This window comes from Heterocephalus glaber, unplaced genomic scaffold (assembly GCF_053883595.1).
Source record: "Heterocephalus glaber isolate CG9 unplaced genomic scaffold, H.glaber_assembly_v1.0 deba00001813, whole genome shotgun sequence".
Lineage (NCBI taxonomy): Eukaryota > Metazoa > Chordata > Mammalia > Rodentia > Bathyergidae > Heterocephalus > Heterocephalus glaber.
Genome location: NW_028258484.1, coordinates 2,648,404 through 2,667,504, shown reverse-complemented (window position 1 = coordinate 2,667,504; position 19,101 = coordinate 2,648,404). Strand labels below are relative to the sequence as shown.

Here is a 19,101-nt window from a genome sequence, read left to right as displayed (position 1 = left end):
TCCACCTCTGGCCCAAGGTCACAGGAAATGTAAGCACTCATGGAGGAGTCTTCTTGACTCCTCCAAACAGTCACAAGAGCCTCCTGTGGACTCTTCCCACCCTGGCAGATGGGCCTGGTCTTCAGAGGGGCATACCAGGCCTCAGGAGCCCCTGGCCAGCACTCCTGCAACTGTCCCACATTTGGACCATGGCTGACTCTGCCTTCTCCTAGCCACCCCAGGTTTGGGCCTGCCCAAGGGCCCAGGGCACACCCACTTCCTGATGGCCAGGTTCATTGTTCCCCCCCATCTCCCTACTCTACCTGGCAACAGGGTCCAAGTTTAAAATTCCCCTCTGCCTGCACAGGAACAATTTTCTATCTTTTATTTCAGAAAAGAGACAGAGATCATGGGGTTCGGAGAGAAAATGGAGCCCAAACTTGGCAATCCTTACCCTGGATGTGCAAGGCCAAGGTCCTGGGCTTTGTGCTGGGCAGGGGCTGCCCTAGGAGGGGATAAGAGGGGAGGCACTTTAGGACTACTCAGGCTGTGGGGAGCATGACCTGGTTCCCACCATGGGGACGCATGTCCCCGAGTGCCAGGGAAGCCAGCAGGAGCTGAGGAAATGAGGTGCCCTCAGGGACCCACAAAGGCCCACCTCCCACCTCAGCACTGAGCCTGCCATTGGCTCTGGTGGGGCAGTAAGTGGGTAACTTGCTCTCTCAGTCTCCAAAGGGGCCAGGAATAAGAACCCCATCCCAGGGGTCAGGCTCACAGGAAATGTCCCTGGCATAGCCTGAGTCCCCCAACCTCAGCCCTCTGCCTCATACTCTTCATCATCTGCCTACTGAAGAAGCTTCTGGAAACAGCAGAGATGGGAGGGACTCCTCCTGGGGTGCATGTAGTTGTATTTTCCCTGTTTGGGTTTTGGTGGGTCCCGATGGGTCCAGCTCCCCAGGAGACAAATCCAGCTCAAGAGGCTGCTACTTCTTCACAATTTGGATGACGTCTTCATGCTCCATGGTGTGGGTCAGGCCCACCCGCTGTGGGCTGTATTTGGTGCTGGTACCCTGGGCAGGAATGGGGGCAGAGGAGCCATGTCAGTCTCCAGACCGGCTGAGGCTGGAGAAAGCTGGGGGAGAGTCGGGGGTGGGGGATGAGTTCTGTAGGAAAGTAGAGGCCCTAGACTGGCAATCCACCAGGCCTTGACACAGGATGCCCCCAGTGTCCTGACCATCCTGAATCCAAAGTGGGGAGGGCGGTGTCCAGCCTGGGTCAACACATACACTCCAAGGAGCAGGACAGACACACATGAGGGTCCCTGTGTGCAAGGACAGGAATGCTGAACAGAGCACAAAGGCCCCACTCTCAGCCTAACCCAAGGACTGTGTTGGGCCCAAGCCCTGCCAGGACTCACCCACACCAGGGCGTACTTGAACTGGCTGGCGAGTGATCGGTGGATGCGGTGGCACTAGAAGACAGGAGACAAGACAAGGAGATGAGATCCTGTAGAACCGCACCTGAGTAGAAAGCCCTGGGTGTAGCTGCTGAGCAACAGCCACTCCTAGAGGAGGTGCCTTAAGTCAAGGCTGCCACATGCCCTACTTCTATGTAACCTCTTACTCATGACTGCAGGTAGTTCTGGCATTCCTTCTCCTAGGTCTGCCCAGAGCCATGGTGCTTACTTAATATTCCCACAGTCAGCAGCCTTCTGCCTGCCTCACCTGAACCACAGTCTGACAGATGCTCCTTCTGAATAGGCCAGGGGGGTTGTCAGGAGACCTCCCTCAGCTTGGAGTCACAAATCATCCTGGCTCCAGCTGCGGCCTATAGCTTCCTGCACATCATATCCCCACCCCTCTTTTACCCTGAACCCCAGCATTCCTGGGTAGGAATGAAGGTCAGAGGAATCCCAGTGCAGTCAAGAAGTTGGAAGGAGTTCCTGGAGGGAGCAGCTAGCAATTGCCTCAGAATGTGGACCCCTGGTTGCCACCCATATGGAGGAGGCAGGGAGAAGACTGTGCAAAGTTGTTCCTCCTCCTCTCACATGGCCACAAGTCTTACAGACCTGAGTCTGAAGGAGCACTTCACCATAACGTATATGGGAAGCCAACTGATGGTGGTCTCCTCTGGGTGACGGAGGATATTGCAGACACAAAGAAAAGGAACTCATAGCAACAACAGTGATAAGCACACATACCCACAACAATCGATTCTCACACCTACTTTCTTTTTCCTGGACCAAAGAGTAAAAACTGATGGTCTAGCCAGGCATGATGGCACACACCTGTAATCCCAGCCCTCGGGAGGCTGAGGCAAGAGGAATGCTGCAAGTTCAAGGCCAGCCTGGGCTACATGGTGAGTTCAAGGCCAGCCTGAACTACATAGTGAAACCCTGTCTCAAAAAAACAAAACAAACAAAAAAAAAATGAAAAAACTGATGGTCTAGAGGTCAGCTCTACTCTGACAGTAGTTTTAAATTCCATTCAGCTTGCCTACTTTCCCTTAAAAGTTAACCTCGTGGGCCTAGGATTTAGCTCAGTGGTTCTGCCACCTGGCCAGCAAGCACAAGGACCTGAGTTCGATTGCTGGTACCAAAAACAAAACAAAACAAATACATAAGTAAATAAATAAAGATTTTATATTAAAAAAAAAAAAAGTTAACCTCATTGGTCAAGTTTAAAAAGCAGGGTTACATAGTCATTTGGACTCTTTTGAAAACCCAAAGACTTTATGAGCATTGTGTCAGTGCCTGGTTCCTTGAGGCCAAGAAGACATGAGCACTGACAGAAAGCTGACAGGAAGCTGAATGTTTTCAGTGGGAACCATTTTCCATGGAGCTTCCTCTGTGGTTTTCATGGCAGAGTATTTCCCTGCACTCATATCTCTAGCTATAGGTGGAGAATGGAAGATCATCTAAAAAGGCCACATTTGTAAGATGGAAGATGTCTTAGGGACAGAAAGACCACCCCTCCTTGGAGTCCACTATGTCTCATTCCTGCCAGCCCTCCCGCAGCTTCTGTACCAGAGCTCATCACCATGACCCTAATAAGGGTAGCTTTGAGTGCTACACTCCATCAGCTCTCACCAACAGGGATCCAGGGATCTAGGGATGGATACATGCTGAAAGCCCTGGGGGACTATAATCCCTAGACTAGGAAACTGAGGCACAGGATGGGGGAGCTGGTACATGGCCCCAAATTTGGTTGCTCATCTACTTTCGGACTGCAGTCAGCATCGGGGCTATTAATTCCCTGGGCAGGGGAAGGGAAGGCCTTTTTTTTTTCTTTTTTTGGTACCAGGGATTGAATTCGAGGCCTTATGCTTTCGAGACAGGCGCTGGAACCATTGAACTAAATCCCTGGCCCTGGGGAAGGCCTTCTACTTATACTCTATGGTACCAAGGACAGCTTAATGTCCTGGGAAGAGGCACCCAGGGGGAGGGTGAGCAGGAAAGAAGGCGACCACTGAAGGGACAGCCTTGCTGGGACAAAGAGTGGAGCCAGGCCTCCAAAGCCTCTTCCCACCCCACCAGCCTCTTCTCACCCTGGGGTGCCAGGCCTACTGCCACTATCCATTCTCCACCCTCACTGCTGCCTCTGAGCTTTGGTGTTTGTTTTTCCCACTGTTTATTCCACCCTTCCCCTCCTGATATCCAAACTTCCTCTTAGGCATGGCTAATGCCCCACATCCTCCTGGGCAAGCAGCTGGGCCTGAGAGAGAGGATAAAACTCCTCCAGAAGCACAAGGTGACCCTAGGAATGGCTAACACCTGTGTCTATAGCCTACTGGACTCCAAGCAGGGGATCTTGCAGCTAAGAAGTTCCAGAACAGGCCTGTGGAACAGGGCCTTCAACACAGCTGCTTGTGAGAGACTGAAGGGACTCAGGATAGTGCTCTCAGTCTCCTTGGCTCATACCTGCCCGGTAACTTTAAAGCCTGACTGCCTGGCCTCATCTGTCTAAACACCCTGAGTCTAGCACAGAGGGGCCTTGGGGTGGGTTTGACAAATAAATGGATGTGCGAGACCAGATCAAAGGCTCAGTCACTACTGTCCTTCTGAGTGACTACAGGCATAGCTGGGTCTCACATTCCTTGTCTCCAAAATACAGTCTGAGAAGAAATGGACTAGAAAACAAAACCTAAGAAAATAAGAGCTAAGGAAGATGGCTGTGTGACCTGCAGTCTGATCACCTCCTCCTGTGGGGTCAGGCAGCAAAATTTAGGACAGGGAGAGTACCTGCCCACTCTCTGAGCCCAGGTTACCCTGCCCGGGGTACTCCCACCTTGGTCTCCACAGGTTAGCCAGTACATCTCCTGTAAGCTGCCTTCCTGACCTCGGTATGCCCCCCGTGCCACCTCCACCATATGCTGCTGTGTTTAGTGCTGACCCTCAATAAATGTGTGCTGAAAGCCAGGCATGGTGGTGCATGCCTGTAATCCCAGTACTTGGGAAGCTGAGGCAGGAAAATCACAGAGAATTTGAGGCCAGTCTGAGCTACATAGTGAGTTCAAGGCCAGCCTGAACTATATAGCAAGATACTATCTCAAAAAACATACATATATATATATATATATATATATATATACATACATACACAAACATATACAAACAATAAACATGTTCTGAGGGCAGGAAGCAGCCAAGTCCACAGTGAATTGGGGGGCAGGACAGGGGAGTAGGGCAGACTAGGCTAGGGGGTGAGGGGGACAAAGGAGGTAACAACACTGAGCTCTGGCCAGTTCTGCCACTAGGTAGGAGGACAGAAGTAGGTCTCAGGGCTTCTCCCACTGACTGCTCCAGCCCCACTGACTAACCATATACAAACACCAGGGGCTGTAGCTCTCCTGGATTGAATGCTGGAATGGCCAGTGGCTGTGGCCCCAAGTGGCCTATAAGCACTGGGAGCAGGGTGACGTGACCACTGCTCACTGGCATCTACCTAGTGCTAGGAGGTATGCCAAGAGCCTTATACACTTGCCTTCAATCAGTATGACTCCCCTAACTACTCATGGGAACTAGTAGTATCACCCCACCTCACAGAAGAGGGATAGAGGCCTGAGATGCAGCAAGGAAGGGGTGGTATGGATGCAACCCGAGGCAAACTCTAGAGACTGCTTAAGTATCCAGGAACCCAACCTTGCCCCCAAAAGAACAGATGTGAGCACCCCAGAAGAACAGATCCCCCAGGGCTCCCCTGAGCTCCCAGACCCTCCTCTGGGGAGGTTTTAACTCACCACATGCTCCACAGAGGCCCCTTTCCGGAGAATAATGGCGTCTGTGAAGTCGGGCCTCTCTGCAGGGAGACGGGGGAAAGTTACAACCAGTCATGGCTTGTGCTGCTTTGGGATTTCTTTTCAAGGAATGCTAGCTGCAGAGGCCCTTCTGATCTCCTGTCCTTGGTCTAACTTGCCTCGGCTATCTGGCACATCCTCAGTATATTCATGTGTTGCCTACTACAACTTTGACTTTAACAGAAAATTAAAATCAACGTCCAGAACTCACATGCCTGCCACTCTATCAGCTGTGACGGCACCTATAGAAACAAGCCATTTGGAGCATCTGGACTGAATGGGCAGAAGTGAATGGTTGCTTGAGTTTAGGTGAGGAAGCCATAGCTCTTCCCTTGCTCCCTAGGTCAGGGTTGATAGAAATTGCCCAGAACTCAGGAGCTGGGTCCCCAGAGCCTGTGAGTGTATGTCCACATGTACTGGGAGATGTGGACATGGAAAAGGTTCCTAAAGCTCGTGATGCAGGGCCTGCCACTGCAGAAGGAGGTTAGGAGACCAGAGGCTGCTGTGGCCAGTGGGGAATCCAGGGAGCCTCAAGATCAGCAGTCCTATCACTCAGCATTCCCTGCCGTACAGCTCAGACTGAAGTCTCCAACAGCCTTGGCGAAGGATAGCAGCATCCTCTTCTCACAGGCAAGCTGGGCTGGGTCTCTGGGTGCTGCAGACAGGGTGCCAACCCTCTAGACAGGGTGACGCTCAGCCATTTCTTGAGTGGAACCCTAGGTGACTCACGTCCTCTCTTCTTGGTGTAGATGCAGGTCAGGGCTAAGTACTCCCAGAGCATCTCCAGCAGGTAGTCCAGGTTCAGCTTCATGCCGCAGCTACAGGGAGGAAGGCACCAATCAGCCAAAGGCTGGGATCTCAGAGAACATGGTGTTTGCTTCTTACTGTTAGAAAGGATGACCTCCATGGCCAGGCATGGGCATCAAGGCTGGTGTGGCCCTACTAACACCAATGGGAAAACAAGCCTGTTATCCTGATGGTAGCTGAATGCTTCACCTACCAATACTTTTGGTCACCCACGGCAGTTATGTCCCAGAAAACTTAGCATCACTCCTAGGGCCCAGCACAGCTATGCTCTATGGAGGGCCCACAGCACCTGTGACTGACCTGCTGTGAGGAGACAAGTCAGGTCAGAGACTCCTTCCTGTGAGGAGAGAGGCTGCTAAGGGCCCAGGGCAGCACACAGGGATTCTAGCATGACGAGGGAGGGACACAGGTGCTGAAGACACCCAAACATGGGTGGCCCCTGACTTGACTTACAGCAATGTGATCCTGAATGGGACCATGACCTTAGGAAGAATTATTGTGAGCATGAGCAAGTACAGTTGTCCATGCTCTTTATGGCCCGAGGACAAGCATGTCTTCAGGCATCCCAAGGGGCTTAGGATACAGCAGGAGGACAAAGATGAGCTGAGGCTGCCCTGGGGATAGATACTGCTCTTTGCAGTGGCTGCAACACCCAGACAATAGTCCTCACTTGTCATTTTCCCTAAACACCCCCACTTGGTCCCTGAGCATCTTGGTCCTTCAAATTAGGGTTCACTGGGAAGTGGCAGAGTGCCTGGTTTGAGCCAAGAAACCAGAAAAGCAGAGCACTTAGTCCATCACAGAAGGAGAGTCCCACAGGGTGGTTCTGGGAAGTATAACAACTATGGTCCAGATCACAGACAGGAAGGGCAATATCCCAGGGACCTACTGGGCAAAGAAGTGCAGGAAGAGGGAGCCAGGGGCAGACCAACCCATCTGAGAGCTTAGTTCCCTCTTCCCTCTGAGCTGTGGTCAGACAGAAGCCACAGCTTACAGAGCATCAGAAGAGGCAGTCACACTGGGTCTTTCTAAGAGACTGTGATTCACTACCAGTCTAAAAAGCCTCTTAACTGGGCTGGGGATTTAGCTCAGTGGCGCCACGCTGGCCTCAAAAGTGCAAGGTCCTGAGTTCGATCCCCAGTACCAGGGGTGGGGATGGGGGTGGAGGGTAGTGGTGGTGGTACTCTCTTAACCATTCAGCCTTTATGCTGAAATCCTCTGACTTCTTAACTAGAACCCACCAGACATTACAAACAAGCTAATGGCATCACCAGCTACTGGGGGTCTTTCCTGCAAAATTTCCAGGGCCTCATGAACAGAGTGGCTTCCTTGGGAGGAGAAACTGGGCTTCATGATGTCACATGCAGGTGGAGGTGGCTGGCTTTTTCTCCCTCACAGCTGAGGTGATCAGGAGGCCCATCTGCTGGGCTCAGAAAACAGGACAGCAGGGCAGCAGGATGCCAGTGCCTCACCTGATGACCACACTGTTGGGTTTGCGAGCAAGGCGGTCCACTTCTTCCATGGAGATCTGGTCGATTTTGTTATACACCTGAGGTTGAAAAGGCAGAGGTGAGTAGTGGGGAAGGGCCAGGGAAGTCCAGGACAGGGCTTAACAGGGCCACACCTGCCCACGGGGGCTTCTCTCCTTGCTTCTCCAAGACTGAAAAGGATGAAGGGGCAGCTGCTCCCACTAGAAGGAAAGGCAGACTGGAACCCTGGTTTCCAGCTCTCCATGTCTGCAGCACTCAGGCAGCCACTGAGACAGAGGGTAAGGAAGGGCTAGAAGAGCCTTTGGCTCTCTCTGCTCCTCTCAAAGTCCTGGCTGTGGCAAGACCAGAGGCACCCAGCCATCAGGGTCATGGGGGCTCAGGAAATGCATTCAGAGGAAAGGCTATATGGCCTGGGGTCATGGTATGTCTCCTGCACCGGCACATTTGGGTGGTAGTACCACTTACATACAGGCAGGGCATGTACACTCGGTTGCCCACAATCACATCGATGAACTCATCTGGGGAGCAGTCTTCTCGGAAAAGCACTTCTGCATTGAAGATCTCTGAGGGATCAGATTAAGGGCAACATGTGCACCAGCAGCCTCTGCTGCTCTTCAGCAAAGGCCCCAGAGACACACAGGAAATACACTGACTGAAAGAGGCCTCAGCCATGATCAACTTGTGAGGTTTTATAAGATTTTAAACCATGAGAAGCTTACTCATTTCCCAACTCCTAAATCACAATATATAGAAGTTTCAACCAACAAACAATTTAAATCCTCTGTCAGGCAGGGAAAATGTGCTTCTAGAATCCCCAAAGCACTTCCACAGAACCCCTAGTTTGAGTCCCAGAGCATTCTGTGAAAGCCAGTTTGTGCAGCATGTTCCACATGTGCATTGCCTCTGGGGGCTGCCTGCTCCTGCCTGCATACCTCTGGTATCCCAGGGCTCAGCCATCAGTGTGTCTAGAACTCAGTGAAGAGCCAGAAAGTTGCATCAGGTGCGTGGCTGCAGCCCTGGCAGGCTTGGGTAGCCAGGCTGGAGCTTTCCTGGAGGCTGCTGAGATGGCTCAGGAGTCATTGGGGTGACCCGCTGTCTCTGTGGGCCAGGTGACCTGCTATCTCATGTCCCCCATCTCCTTCAGGAAGGATACTGTATTCGTGTAGGATGAGCTGCACCAGCTTCTCTGAGCACTGGGTCAATGTAACTGTTGAGTTAAAGGAGATCCCTCCACCTTTCTTGGGCTAAAGCAGGAGAGAGGAACAGGGAGAGCTGCTGACAAAGGGACAACAGTGACAGTCCCATAGTCTCCATTGAAACCATTGCAGTCCCAAAGTTGCACAGCCCTGGTCAGGGATAACCTACCTTGAAGTAGATGTTAGGCTTGTGCTTATTGAGGCGGATGCCCACCGACTCTAGTTCCTTCTCCAGCAGAGATCTAAGCAGAGGACAAGCCCCTTACCCACTGTCCTGGGGAAGGTTGTACAGACCCCATGTCATCCAGGCCTACCCCAATAGAGACTAACTCCCTTTTTCCTCCCTTCCCAGCAGCCCAGGGACACTCCTTCCCAACACCCCAAAGTTGTAGTGGAGCCTCAAGCTCTCTGCCCCCAGTTAAGAGAAGGTTGGCTGGGTTTACTCAGCATGCACAGGCAAGTGGCATGAGCTCTCATGGGGTGAACAGGTGAGGTGCTGCCTTGGCTTCCAGGGCCCCCAGGAACCTGCTGCTATAAAGGCAGGCTGGTGTGTCCCTTGGCTGACAGGTGCAGGGAGAACCGATTTCCTCTGTCTTGGGGCTAGGCTCTTGACAGGTTAGGAGCCAGAGCCAGACCATGTTCCTTCACACACACACCTGAAGCCCAAGCTGCCCCTGTACTGGCTGGACACAGCTCAGGAGAGTATGTCCCCAGCTGGGTGGTCCTGAACTACCCACGGACAGCAGTGTTAGTACTCCCATATGTGAGGGCCAGGCACTCACAGACCACCCACCATGAACTCAGAGATGCATGGGTCTTCCCTAGACATGTGAGACTGCACCCCTGCCCCACCAAGCAGACCTCTGCACCTCTCCTTTGGTGGCGTCAAGCATCATGATGACAACATCAGCTGTGCGTGCCACGGCGATCACCTGCCGGCCACGACCCTTCCCTGGACAGATGGAAGGGAACTGGTTACACTCTGGTAAGGTACAGCTACACAGGACTCATGTGATCTCTACCCAGGCAACAACACCCCAGACTACTGTCCTTTACTAATCCACCATGGCCTCTGGCACATGCCACCCCTATGCTGTGATTTCCTTGCCATTCTTTTTTGTTGTTGTTGGTACTGGGGATTGAACTTGGGACCTTGCACTTGCGAGGCAGACACCGGAACCACTGACCTAAATTCCCAGCCCTTCCTTGGCATTCTTTAATCCAGAAATTGTTTTACTCATAGGCAGTTTTAGAACTTATCACTTTAAGTGGAATAACAGGATAATAAGGGGTATTCTATCCCTGCCCCTTCCTTCTAGCAGGGTTAGTCTAGATACTTCATGACCATTTCCCCACTTAATCCTCACAACTACGCTGTGAATTCAGTATTAGCCTGTCCATTTCATAGATAAAGAAACTGAAGCTTGGCTCAGAGATACTTAATCTCTCGCCCAAAATCAAAAGGCTAGTATAGCACCAGTAGCTGAACTTGACCCTGTGCTTTCTGGGAAATGAAGTAATGGAATCAGGGATCCAGAGTGATCTCATGACAGTCACACTCAATTTCAACAATCAGTGACAAAGTTCCAGCCTGTCCCCCTGGCTGCCCTGCCTCCCACCTTGTGCAGCGCCTTCAATGATTCCAGGAAGGTCCAGGAGCTGGATGTTGGCACCTTTGTACTAGGAAGCAGAAGAGAAGAGGGTAAGATGAGGCTGGGTCACCTCTGGCAAGGGCCTGCCTGGACCCAGGACACCTACAATGGCCCCACATCTCAGGGGCTGTGGGAAATGCAGGTGCCAACTATGGCCAAGTCTGAGCCTCTTCACCACCTCTGCCCAGCATAGACCACAGTCTAGGAGCTGAGAAGCATGTGGGGAGGCTCTGGTATCTTCTTGCTCCATAGCCCTCATTGCTGATGGAAAAGCTCCTCAGAGATAAACTGCTTCACGTAGAGACTCAAGGCCACAGCCCATGCTATCCAAGGTAAGCACAGCCCAAGGCTTTGGGGCTTTAAAGGAGATGGAAGGAACCTGCCCATCAGCAGCAGTGACCAGAGCTGGGTGGAGAGAGCAGAACAAAGAGATACCTTGCAGACCTGTCATATGTGGGCCCAACCTCCTGGAATACGGCAGGGTTTCATGCCCAGGTAGACTACTCTGAGCCTGCTCCACACAAGGACACTTACGCTCAGACTCACATACATGACAAGTATCTGCACAAGTGCAAACATAAGCACACTCCATCACCTTCTGAGGCCCTGCACACTCACTTACTTCAATGACTCCAGGGATACATGTCAGGGTGGTGAACTCGTAGGAGGCAGCTTCGCTGGCAGTGGAGGTCATCAGACTCAAGAAGGTGGACTAGGAGATAAAAAAGGTCACTGCACTAAAGAATCTTGTCCCAACCTCCCAGAAGACCCCTTCGGGCTGGGCCTGCTGGGTGCAGGAAGAGCTCTTCTTGCCCTTGTTCTGGGAACTTGGGTGGATTAACTGCTCATTGCTTCAACTCTGTGAGGATCGACAGGGTGTCAGAGGGGCCCTATGCTCCTTAGAGGCTTCAGGCCTGGTTTCTCCTCCACATGAATTAGGAGCTCCTCTCTGACCCACATAACCCCCCAGGCTCTCCTGGCCCCATGCATAGCACTTGATGAAGCAGGACCAAGAGCTTACTGCTGCCCAGGGAGTGTGAAGGGACGTGCATATGTACAGATGGAACACAGATGGAATGGTCTCAAGAGTAATGGCTGCTGAAACACTGAGCAGTGTAGCTGGAAGCCAACCTAGGGACACCCCTGATTCAGTCTGACCTCTGTGGGTGAGGCCTGGATCCTTCCATGGTGGGAGAGCTGGTATTCTCAACAGGATAGGTGGGATCTGACACCCCAAGGGGTACAGTCATTGGTAACTAAGCAGCTTCTATCAATCTCTCTCTAATGTATATACTAGTTACATAGGCAGTGAGTAAAAGAAACAAAATGAAACTACAGCATGTACTTGAGAAATGGTTCCTGATCCCCTCCACATATTGTTTAGTGAGTTTACTCAGAAGCTGCCCAGCACGTTACAAGCCTGGCCATTGCTTACATGGCCTGTATTTGAGCAGTCTCATCACTGGCTTTCCTGTCCATCCTTATCCTGCTGCTGCCTATTAACTGCAGAGCAGCCAGTGATTCAGTTAAAAAGTAAGTCAGCACCTAGATCTTGGTTTCTAATAGCATATTCTAATTAAAGGAACCCTGACTCCTTAGAGAAAAGGCAGACAAGGCAGGAAATAGATAAGATGAGCCTTAAACATTTTGTAGTGACAGAGTGAGGGCATGCTAGGAAAAACACAGTGATGGGAGTACATCAAAGAAGCTAGGCTGGGGACATGGCTCCATGGTAGAACACTTGCCAGGTTCCATCCCCAGGACCAATAAATAAATAAGAAAACAAAAAACCTCCAAAGCTAGAATAACCTGACCAAGAGAAGAACAAGGTATGAAATTAGACCCTAAAGTATAAAATAAATACCCACACCAGCCCATAATGGTATCAGTGACTGAATTAGACAAATAAATGTGGGGCTGAGGGAATAGATCAGTGGTAGAGCATAGGCTCAGTATGTGCAAGGGCCTGGGTTCCATCTCCAGAGACAAAAATAACAAAAAACAACAACAAAGCCAAGTAAATGGAAAAAAGAAACAAATCTCCCACCAGAAGAACTGCAAATAATTTATGTAGATCTCCCCCTGAAGGAGGCAGTTCTGACACCAGACCCTGGAAGTGTAGGCTCTACATATTGATGTCCCTCCCAAGGATACCATATAGTAGGGGAGGAAAAGGGAGAAACTCTGTAGGACAGAAACTTGATGCACACTACCTCGGCTAGGTGGTCAAGATTGACATCAACAGTAATAAGTCATCTTGATATTATGTACCATTAATGTAAGGTTAAAAAACTGCACCCAGCTGTGCAAGCACAAGGACCCAAGTTCGATCCCTGATACCAAAAAAAAACAAACCCCAAAACAAAAAAACTGCACCTGACCTATAAGGGCTCCTCCCTAAACCAGAACCTCAATCTAAGTACAAGAAAAACATTACACAAACCCCAACTGAGGGACTTTCTACAAAATAATTCATTAGTCCATTCTCAAATGTGCCAAGGTCATCAAATCAAGACACAGATAAGAAACTGCCTGCTAGAGCCTAGAAAGACATAATACCTGAACGTGATATGGAATCCAGAATAGTGGGGTAAAAATAAGGAAATGCGGTTCAATCCCTGGTACCAAAAAAAATAAAAATAAAAATAAAAATAAATAAGGAGGGCCGGGGAATTTAGCTCAGTGGTTTCACCACCTGCTGCGCAAGCTCAAGGACCTGAGTTTGATCCCCAGTACTGAAAAAAAAACAAAAAACAAAAAACAAGAAAATATGAATAAGGCATAGACAAGATGATAACAAAGCTCAACATTTATTCACTAGTAGTGACAAGTTTGCTATTCTTCTGCAAGACATTAACAATAGGAAACCAGGTGTGGGATGTATGGGAACACCACTGTATTTCTAATTTTTGTCAATACAGAACTATTCTAAAATTAAGTTTATTTTAAAAAGTCAGTCAGATCTTGTTTTTCTCAAAACTCTCCAATGATGCTTATCTTACTATCCACAAAAAACATAAATGAATATGGATTTTACAACTAAACTGAAAAGCTTTCAAAAGAAATAGGAAACTCAGTAATGATTACTGTATCACTCTTCATTCTAAGGCAGTCTGATAGTTCCGAGGCCCCCATCCTCTTGAACTCATCTCCCCTGTTCTGCCTGATGCTCACGCAGACCTAGCTGCTCTGACTCCAACCCCGACCCCAAACACCAGACAGACCCCCCACAAGAGTCTCTTGTCGTCACTGTTCCTTCTGTCTGGAATGTTCTCATCAGGGCTCTGCAAATGCCTTCATCTCCTCTGGACTCTACTCAAACAGCCACTCACTAGAGAAGCCTTCCCAGAGCCTATTATAACTCACAGACCTTCCCTCACTGGTCAGCCCTGGCTCATCACTAAGTATACTCTGTTTGTATTTGCTTACTGCTCTTTGTCTCAGAAAACAAGAGTTCTGTGTGGGCAGAGACAGAACTCTCTCACATATCTCCAGAACCTGGCATAATGCTTGGCACAAGGTACACACTGAGTTGCAAGACTGAGTGGAGCTAATCTTGCCAGCAAGAAGGAAACATGCTTTCTGGGTTAGGATGACAAAGGGATAAGACTGGATCCTGGGGAAGGTGGGTCTTTTCCGGCCCAGAAGCTAACCTAAAAAGGCAGTGAGGGGAGGCTGAGACAGTCATCTGTTTGGAAGGCCCACACTGACCATCACTGACCTTACCCACAGAGGGAAATCCAATCAGTGCCACACGAGCATCACCTGACTTCATGACATCAAAGCCTTCTCCTTTGGACGAGGCTGATTTGGACGGTTCCAGGAGTTGGGCCCGATACTTGGCGAGTTTTGCTTTCAGCAGGCCCAGGTGATACTCGGTAGCTAAAGGAGACAAAGCAAGGTGGAAGGTAAAGGTGCAGGTCACCAAGTTTGGTGGGTCAGAGTGGGCCCAACATAGGTCCAAGTGCTGGCCAGGAACATCAGAATCAGATAGCTATCACTGACTTCCAAGGAGATCAGGAAAGGAAAAAACCACCCCTTTGTTTGAAATGCCCCCCCCCTTCTTGCTTCATTTAGAATAAGATCTAGTCTCCTTGTTGACATCTTACCACCCCGTCAGTGGTTTCTCAACAGGGTAGCACCATCCCCTGGGGGCATCCTGGAAATCTTGGGGATATTTTCTGTTCACTCTTGATAGTGAAGTCTTTGTTGGCATCTATCAGGCAGGGCCCAGGGAGGCTAGCTGCCCTACAGGGTATGGATCAATCTTATACAGGCAAGAATTTCATGCATTCCACATAACATCTCACGTCCCAGAGACATCCACAGTGAGAAAACCCAGGTTAGGTTTTCTGGGGTCTAGAACCTAACTCTGCTGACATATAAATGCAGAGCATATTTGCAGTATCAAGATACAGTGAAATCCCCAGGAATTCAACTTCTGTTAAGGGCAGTTAGGGGCAGTATCATGCTTTTCTTGGAACTCTACCATTCTGAGATGCCAAGCTGCCACAGCAGTACCCCTTGTAGGACATCTGAGTGGCCAGCAAAACCCACCTGCACTGATCTGCGCTGATCTGTACCATGGTTGCCACACCCCCTTTGATTCTAGCCAGAGGTGTGTGCATCTCACTGCTTTATAATTTTCTTGTATCTTGGCAATGCCCCAGCATTGACATAGTGAAATAAACACTATTTTCATCATAAATTACTTTCCTAGCTGCACATAGTGGCACATGCCTGTAATCCTAGCACTCGGAGGCTGAGGCAGGAGGATTCGGGTTTGAGGCCACCCTGGGCTACACAGCAAGTTCAAGGCCAGCCTGAACTACACAATGAGACTCAGAAAAAAAAAATTTTTTTAACTTTCCTTTTTTTCTTTCTCTATATTACCACTTGGGTATTACACTGATGTTTTTTCAAATTGTGGGTAAATAAGGTGTTTTGTTTTTTGTTTTTTTAAAAAAGTTTCCCAGGCTGGGCTCAAACTTTTGATCTTCCTGCTTTAGCCTCTCAGAATGATGCTAATAGAGAATTTCAGATGTCACAAATCTTTGCAATAAAGGGGGCTGTGGTTGTGAATGAGAATCAGGACCCACTATGACCTGGCTCCTGCCTTCTCCAACATCTACTCCTCCCCACTACATTCCAGATAGAGTGGATTTCTTTTCTTCTCTGTACAGGTTGATCTCATTTTTGCCTCAAGACCTTTGAACCTGTTATTTCCTGCATTTCAACCAGATCTTCCCAGAGTGGAAATGTTGCCTCTTCAAAGAAGCCTCCCCTACCCAGTCTGAGGGGGACATGATTGTGGGGAGCAGTGTCATACAGAGGTTAAGAGCCTCAGCTGAAATCCCACCCTGCCATATCTGGCTGTTTTACTTAGGAAAAGTTATTTACTCTTCTTGTGCATCAGTTTCTTAATCTGCAAAATGGGGATGTTAGCAGTACTAATTCCATCAAATTTCTGTAAGCTCTACAGAAAGCATTAAGAACACCGCTTAGCATACAGTAAGCACCAATAAAAACTGGCTATTGCACCTGCCTCGCAAGCACAAGGTCCTGAGTTCAATCCCCGGTACCAAAAAAAAAAAAAAAACAAACCAAAAAACCCCCTGGCTATTATTACTACCTACAGTAAAACCAAGCACAGCCCAAGCCTTCTCTGCCTCGTGATCCTATTTACTATCTTCTGGCTCTTATCTCTATTTGAAACTATGTATCTTGTTTCTTTTGGCGAGGGTGGGGGTGGGGGGGTGGGGGGGTGGTACCAGGGATTGAATTTGGGTCCTTGTGCTTTCCAGGCAGGCGGCAGAACCACTGAGCTAAACCCCCTGTATCTTGTTTCTTTTTTTTTTTTTTGATCTTGTTTCTTAATCCCAAACTTCCTCAGTTAAGTATTCAGCATATGTTTTAACAAGTGAATAAACTGATAGCAGTGAGAAGGGGTCAAGAGGGTTCATATGGTCTTTTTTGTCATCCCAGCTCATAAACTTCCCTCTAAGGTGAAGGATGAGGTCTTAATCACCTTCACATTCCCCCTGTCCACCATAGCCACAGGGCCAGCATCTCTAGCCTGTCCTAAGCTTCTCTGCTACTTTCTTTGGGTCTTATAGATGATATTTTATTCCACACAACAGCCAGAGGGAATTTTTGTTTTTGTTTTTTGAGACAGGGTCTTGATGTGTAGCTCAGACTGGCCTTAATGTCACAGCAATCCTGCGTCAGCCTCTCAAGTGCTGAGATTACAGGTGTGCACTACATGCCTGGCTTTCAGAGGGAACTTTTAAAACAAATTAAGACTAGTCTCTCCCTGCTTAACACCCTCTATCAGCTCCCACCGCCCTAAACACATAATGCAGTCTTTCCCATACCCTGCATGATTGACCCCTCTTCTCTCATCACTATACTCCAGCTCCAGAACTTCTGATCCTTGAGCATGTTAAGTTTGTTCCTGCCTCTTGGCCTTTGTACTAGTTGTTCTTTCTGCCAAGAAAAATCCTGTCCCAGATCTTTGCAAAGCTGGTTCCTTCTTCTCTTTCAAATCTGTTCAATGCCCCATCCTCATGGAGGTCTTCTTTATCACTCTACCTAAGGAGGCCCAATCCCCGCCTTCACCCCATCCCCACCAGTATTATATCACCCTGCTTTGTCCTGATAAGTTACTACTGGGTTAAATTATCTTGTTTATTTGATTACTAGTTTAGAAGCTGGTGACACAAAGGTCACCTATGTGAGGGTAGGGATGCACCCGCTGCATCCACTGCTTTCACCACATACCTAGCACTGGGAAAAGTGCAGAAAAAACTTACAGAAAGAATCTTGGAAGCCCCCACAGCTTCTCAGCCTCAGACCTCTATGGAGATGGGGGAGGGCAGACACTGAGACCACCCTGTATTTCTTGCTTCTTGATCCTACAGGCCTGAACCCACAGGACTGGCCAGGCATTCCGAAATCCTTATTTCATATTTCCTTCCTGATCTAGATTGTTACTGTCCTACGAATACTCCATGTGTTTGTCTCAGCAACACCCCTTGCCCGGGATACCTTTCCAACAACCACCTCCTGGTATCACCACTGCTCCTCCGTTCCAGAGAATCTGAAGTCTAAATGCGGTGCTTTCCGCGTGTGTGTGTGTGTGTGTGTGTGTGTGTGTGTGTGTGTGTGTGTGTGTGTTTTCAGTACTCGGGATTGAACTCAGGACCAGTGAGCTAAATTCCCAGCCTTCCTTATGTGTTATTTACGTTGGGGGGATTACTTTGAATATCGAATGCTCACTCTGTGCCCTGTGCTTTGCAAATGCCATCTAATTTAATTTAGCTGTGAGCTAAGATGGAGCAGGGATTATCCCCATTTGCAGATGAGAACACTGAGGCTCCATGAGATGAAATGCCTTTCCAAAGTTTCATTAACAAGTCCGTGGTGGAACTGGGGTTCAAACCCAGGCCTTCCGGGTTCCAAAGTCCCGATTCCCTTCACACCACCTCCATGGCTCCGGGCCAGCTGTTTCTCTGAGAAATCTTCTCTTGCCCTTCCCAGCACATGAGGGGAGAGCACCAACTCCTCAGGCCTGGCCATTAGGATGGCCCTGCCTCTCTTTGGGTCAGTTACTTGCTCTGTGAGCTGGTATTTCTCTGCAGGCCATCAGGTGTGGGGGTCAGACTAGGGTGTTGGGACCTGCTCCCACCTGACCCTGACTCAGGCGAGCTGGAAAGGCCTCGGCACTACTCCGCAGCCTCGGAGCCCGCTCCAGCTCTTGAGCCATTCCCCCATTTTACAGACAGGAAAACTGAGGCGGGCAGAAAGGAAGGCCCCGCCGACCCGGCCCTCACCCTTGTTCTTCTGTGTCCGAGCTATCTCCTTTTCGATCTCCGAGATCTTCTCCAAGATCCCCATGGCTGCAGGAACGATCCACACACTTTCGGCGATAGCAGCGGCACCTGGAATTCCGGTCTGACGGCGGTGGGAGCGTGCGCCCGGAAACCCACGGAGAACAGCGTCCTCGGGGGCACCCAGTGCATCGGGATTCAGAGTCCGGCCAGGCGACAGGAAGCAAATTGCCAGACACTATCCGTTCCGCTCTCTGGGTTGGTTGGGTTGCTGACAGCCAGACTGGGCCTGGGCGGAGCTAGAAGGGAGGGGGACTAGATGGGCGGCGCGGGACTGTGACGTATAAAAGAGAAAAGGAATCTCTCCAGTGAACCTTGAAATGGGGTCGCAGTTGGCATTATTAGTGTAAAGAAGAGACGCTGAACTGAAAGCTTCCCTGGTGGATCACATTTTGTAGAGTGGTCAGAAGCAGGTCCCATTTGCCACCTTAACAAGTGATTCAACTTAGTACCACTTGCCGTCAGATAGATGGCTCCCAAAGTGACCCAGTGTAGTCAACGTCTCCTGTATAGAATTCTTGAAAAAAAAAATTGTAGTGAGTTCAGATTTGAGGAAACATCATCCATACGTATAAAATGGGACATTTTATAAGGCAAGTGACCTGAGTGCTTCAAAATTGGCAGTGGCTGCTGGTGAAGGGAAAAGCACTATTCTAGATTCAAGGATGTTGAGTACAATGTGTGGACCTTGCCTGGGTTCTGGTTTTTTTAAAAAAAAAAAAATGTACAAAGCAGCTATAAGAAGTCAATTCTGAGAACAGTTTGGGGAAAATTTAAATGTGGATAGTATATT

At 49.5% G+C, this 19,101-nt stretch overlaps 1 protein-coding gene across 1 annotated transcript; it reads right to left on the bottom strand.

The window, feature by feature from the left end:
• Nucleotides 1-349: 349 nt before the first annotated feature.
• On the bottom strand, nt 350-18,502 carry Drg2 (developmentally regulated GTP binding protein 2). The gene is made up of 13 exons (XM_004868693.4): nt 18,252-18,502; nt 14,141-14,301; nt 11,042-11,131; nt 10,387-10,447; nt 9,629-9,719; nt 8,937-9,009; nt 8,725-8,815; nt 8,037-8,134; nt 7,554-7,630; nt 6,004-6,092; nt 5,218-5,276; nt 1,397-1,450; nt 350-1,049 (listed from the first exon to the last, which is right to left on the bottom strand). The coding sequence occupies exons 1-13, from the start codon at nt 18,313-18,315 to the stop codon at nt 963-965; spliced, it is 1,095 nt and encodes a 364-aa protein (XP_004868750.1). The 5' UTR covers nt 18,316-18,502; the 3' UTR covers nt 350-962.
• Between the last annotated feature and the right edge of the window lie 599 nt (nt 18,503-19,101).

What these genes read in the sequence shown, in the direction of transcription:
- Drg2 (XM_004868693.4), bottom strand. Translation starts at nt 18,315, where the DNA reads ATGGGGATCTTGGAGAAGATCTCGGAGATCGAAAAGGAGATAGCTCGG. An exon ending in ACCAAAGGAGAGGTGCAGAG is followed by an intron (nt 9,010 to 9,628) that starts GTCTGCTTGGTG and finishes TCCTCTGCTTAG; the next exon opens with ATCTCTGCTGGAGAAGGAAC. An exon ending in AGCCTAACATCTACTTCAAG is followed by an intron (nt 8,816 to 8,936) that starts GTAGGTTATCCC and finishes CTCCTGCTTTAG; the next exon opens with CCCAAGAAAGGTGGAGGGAT.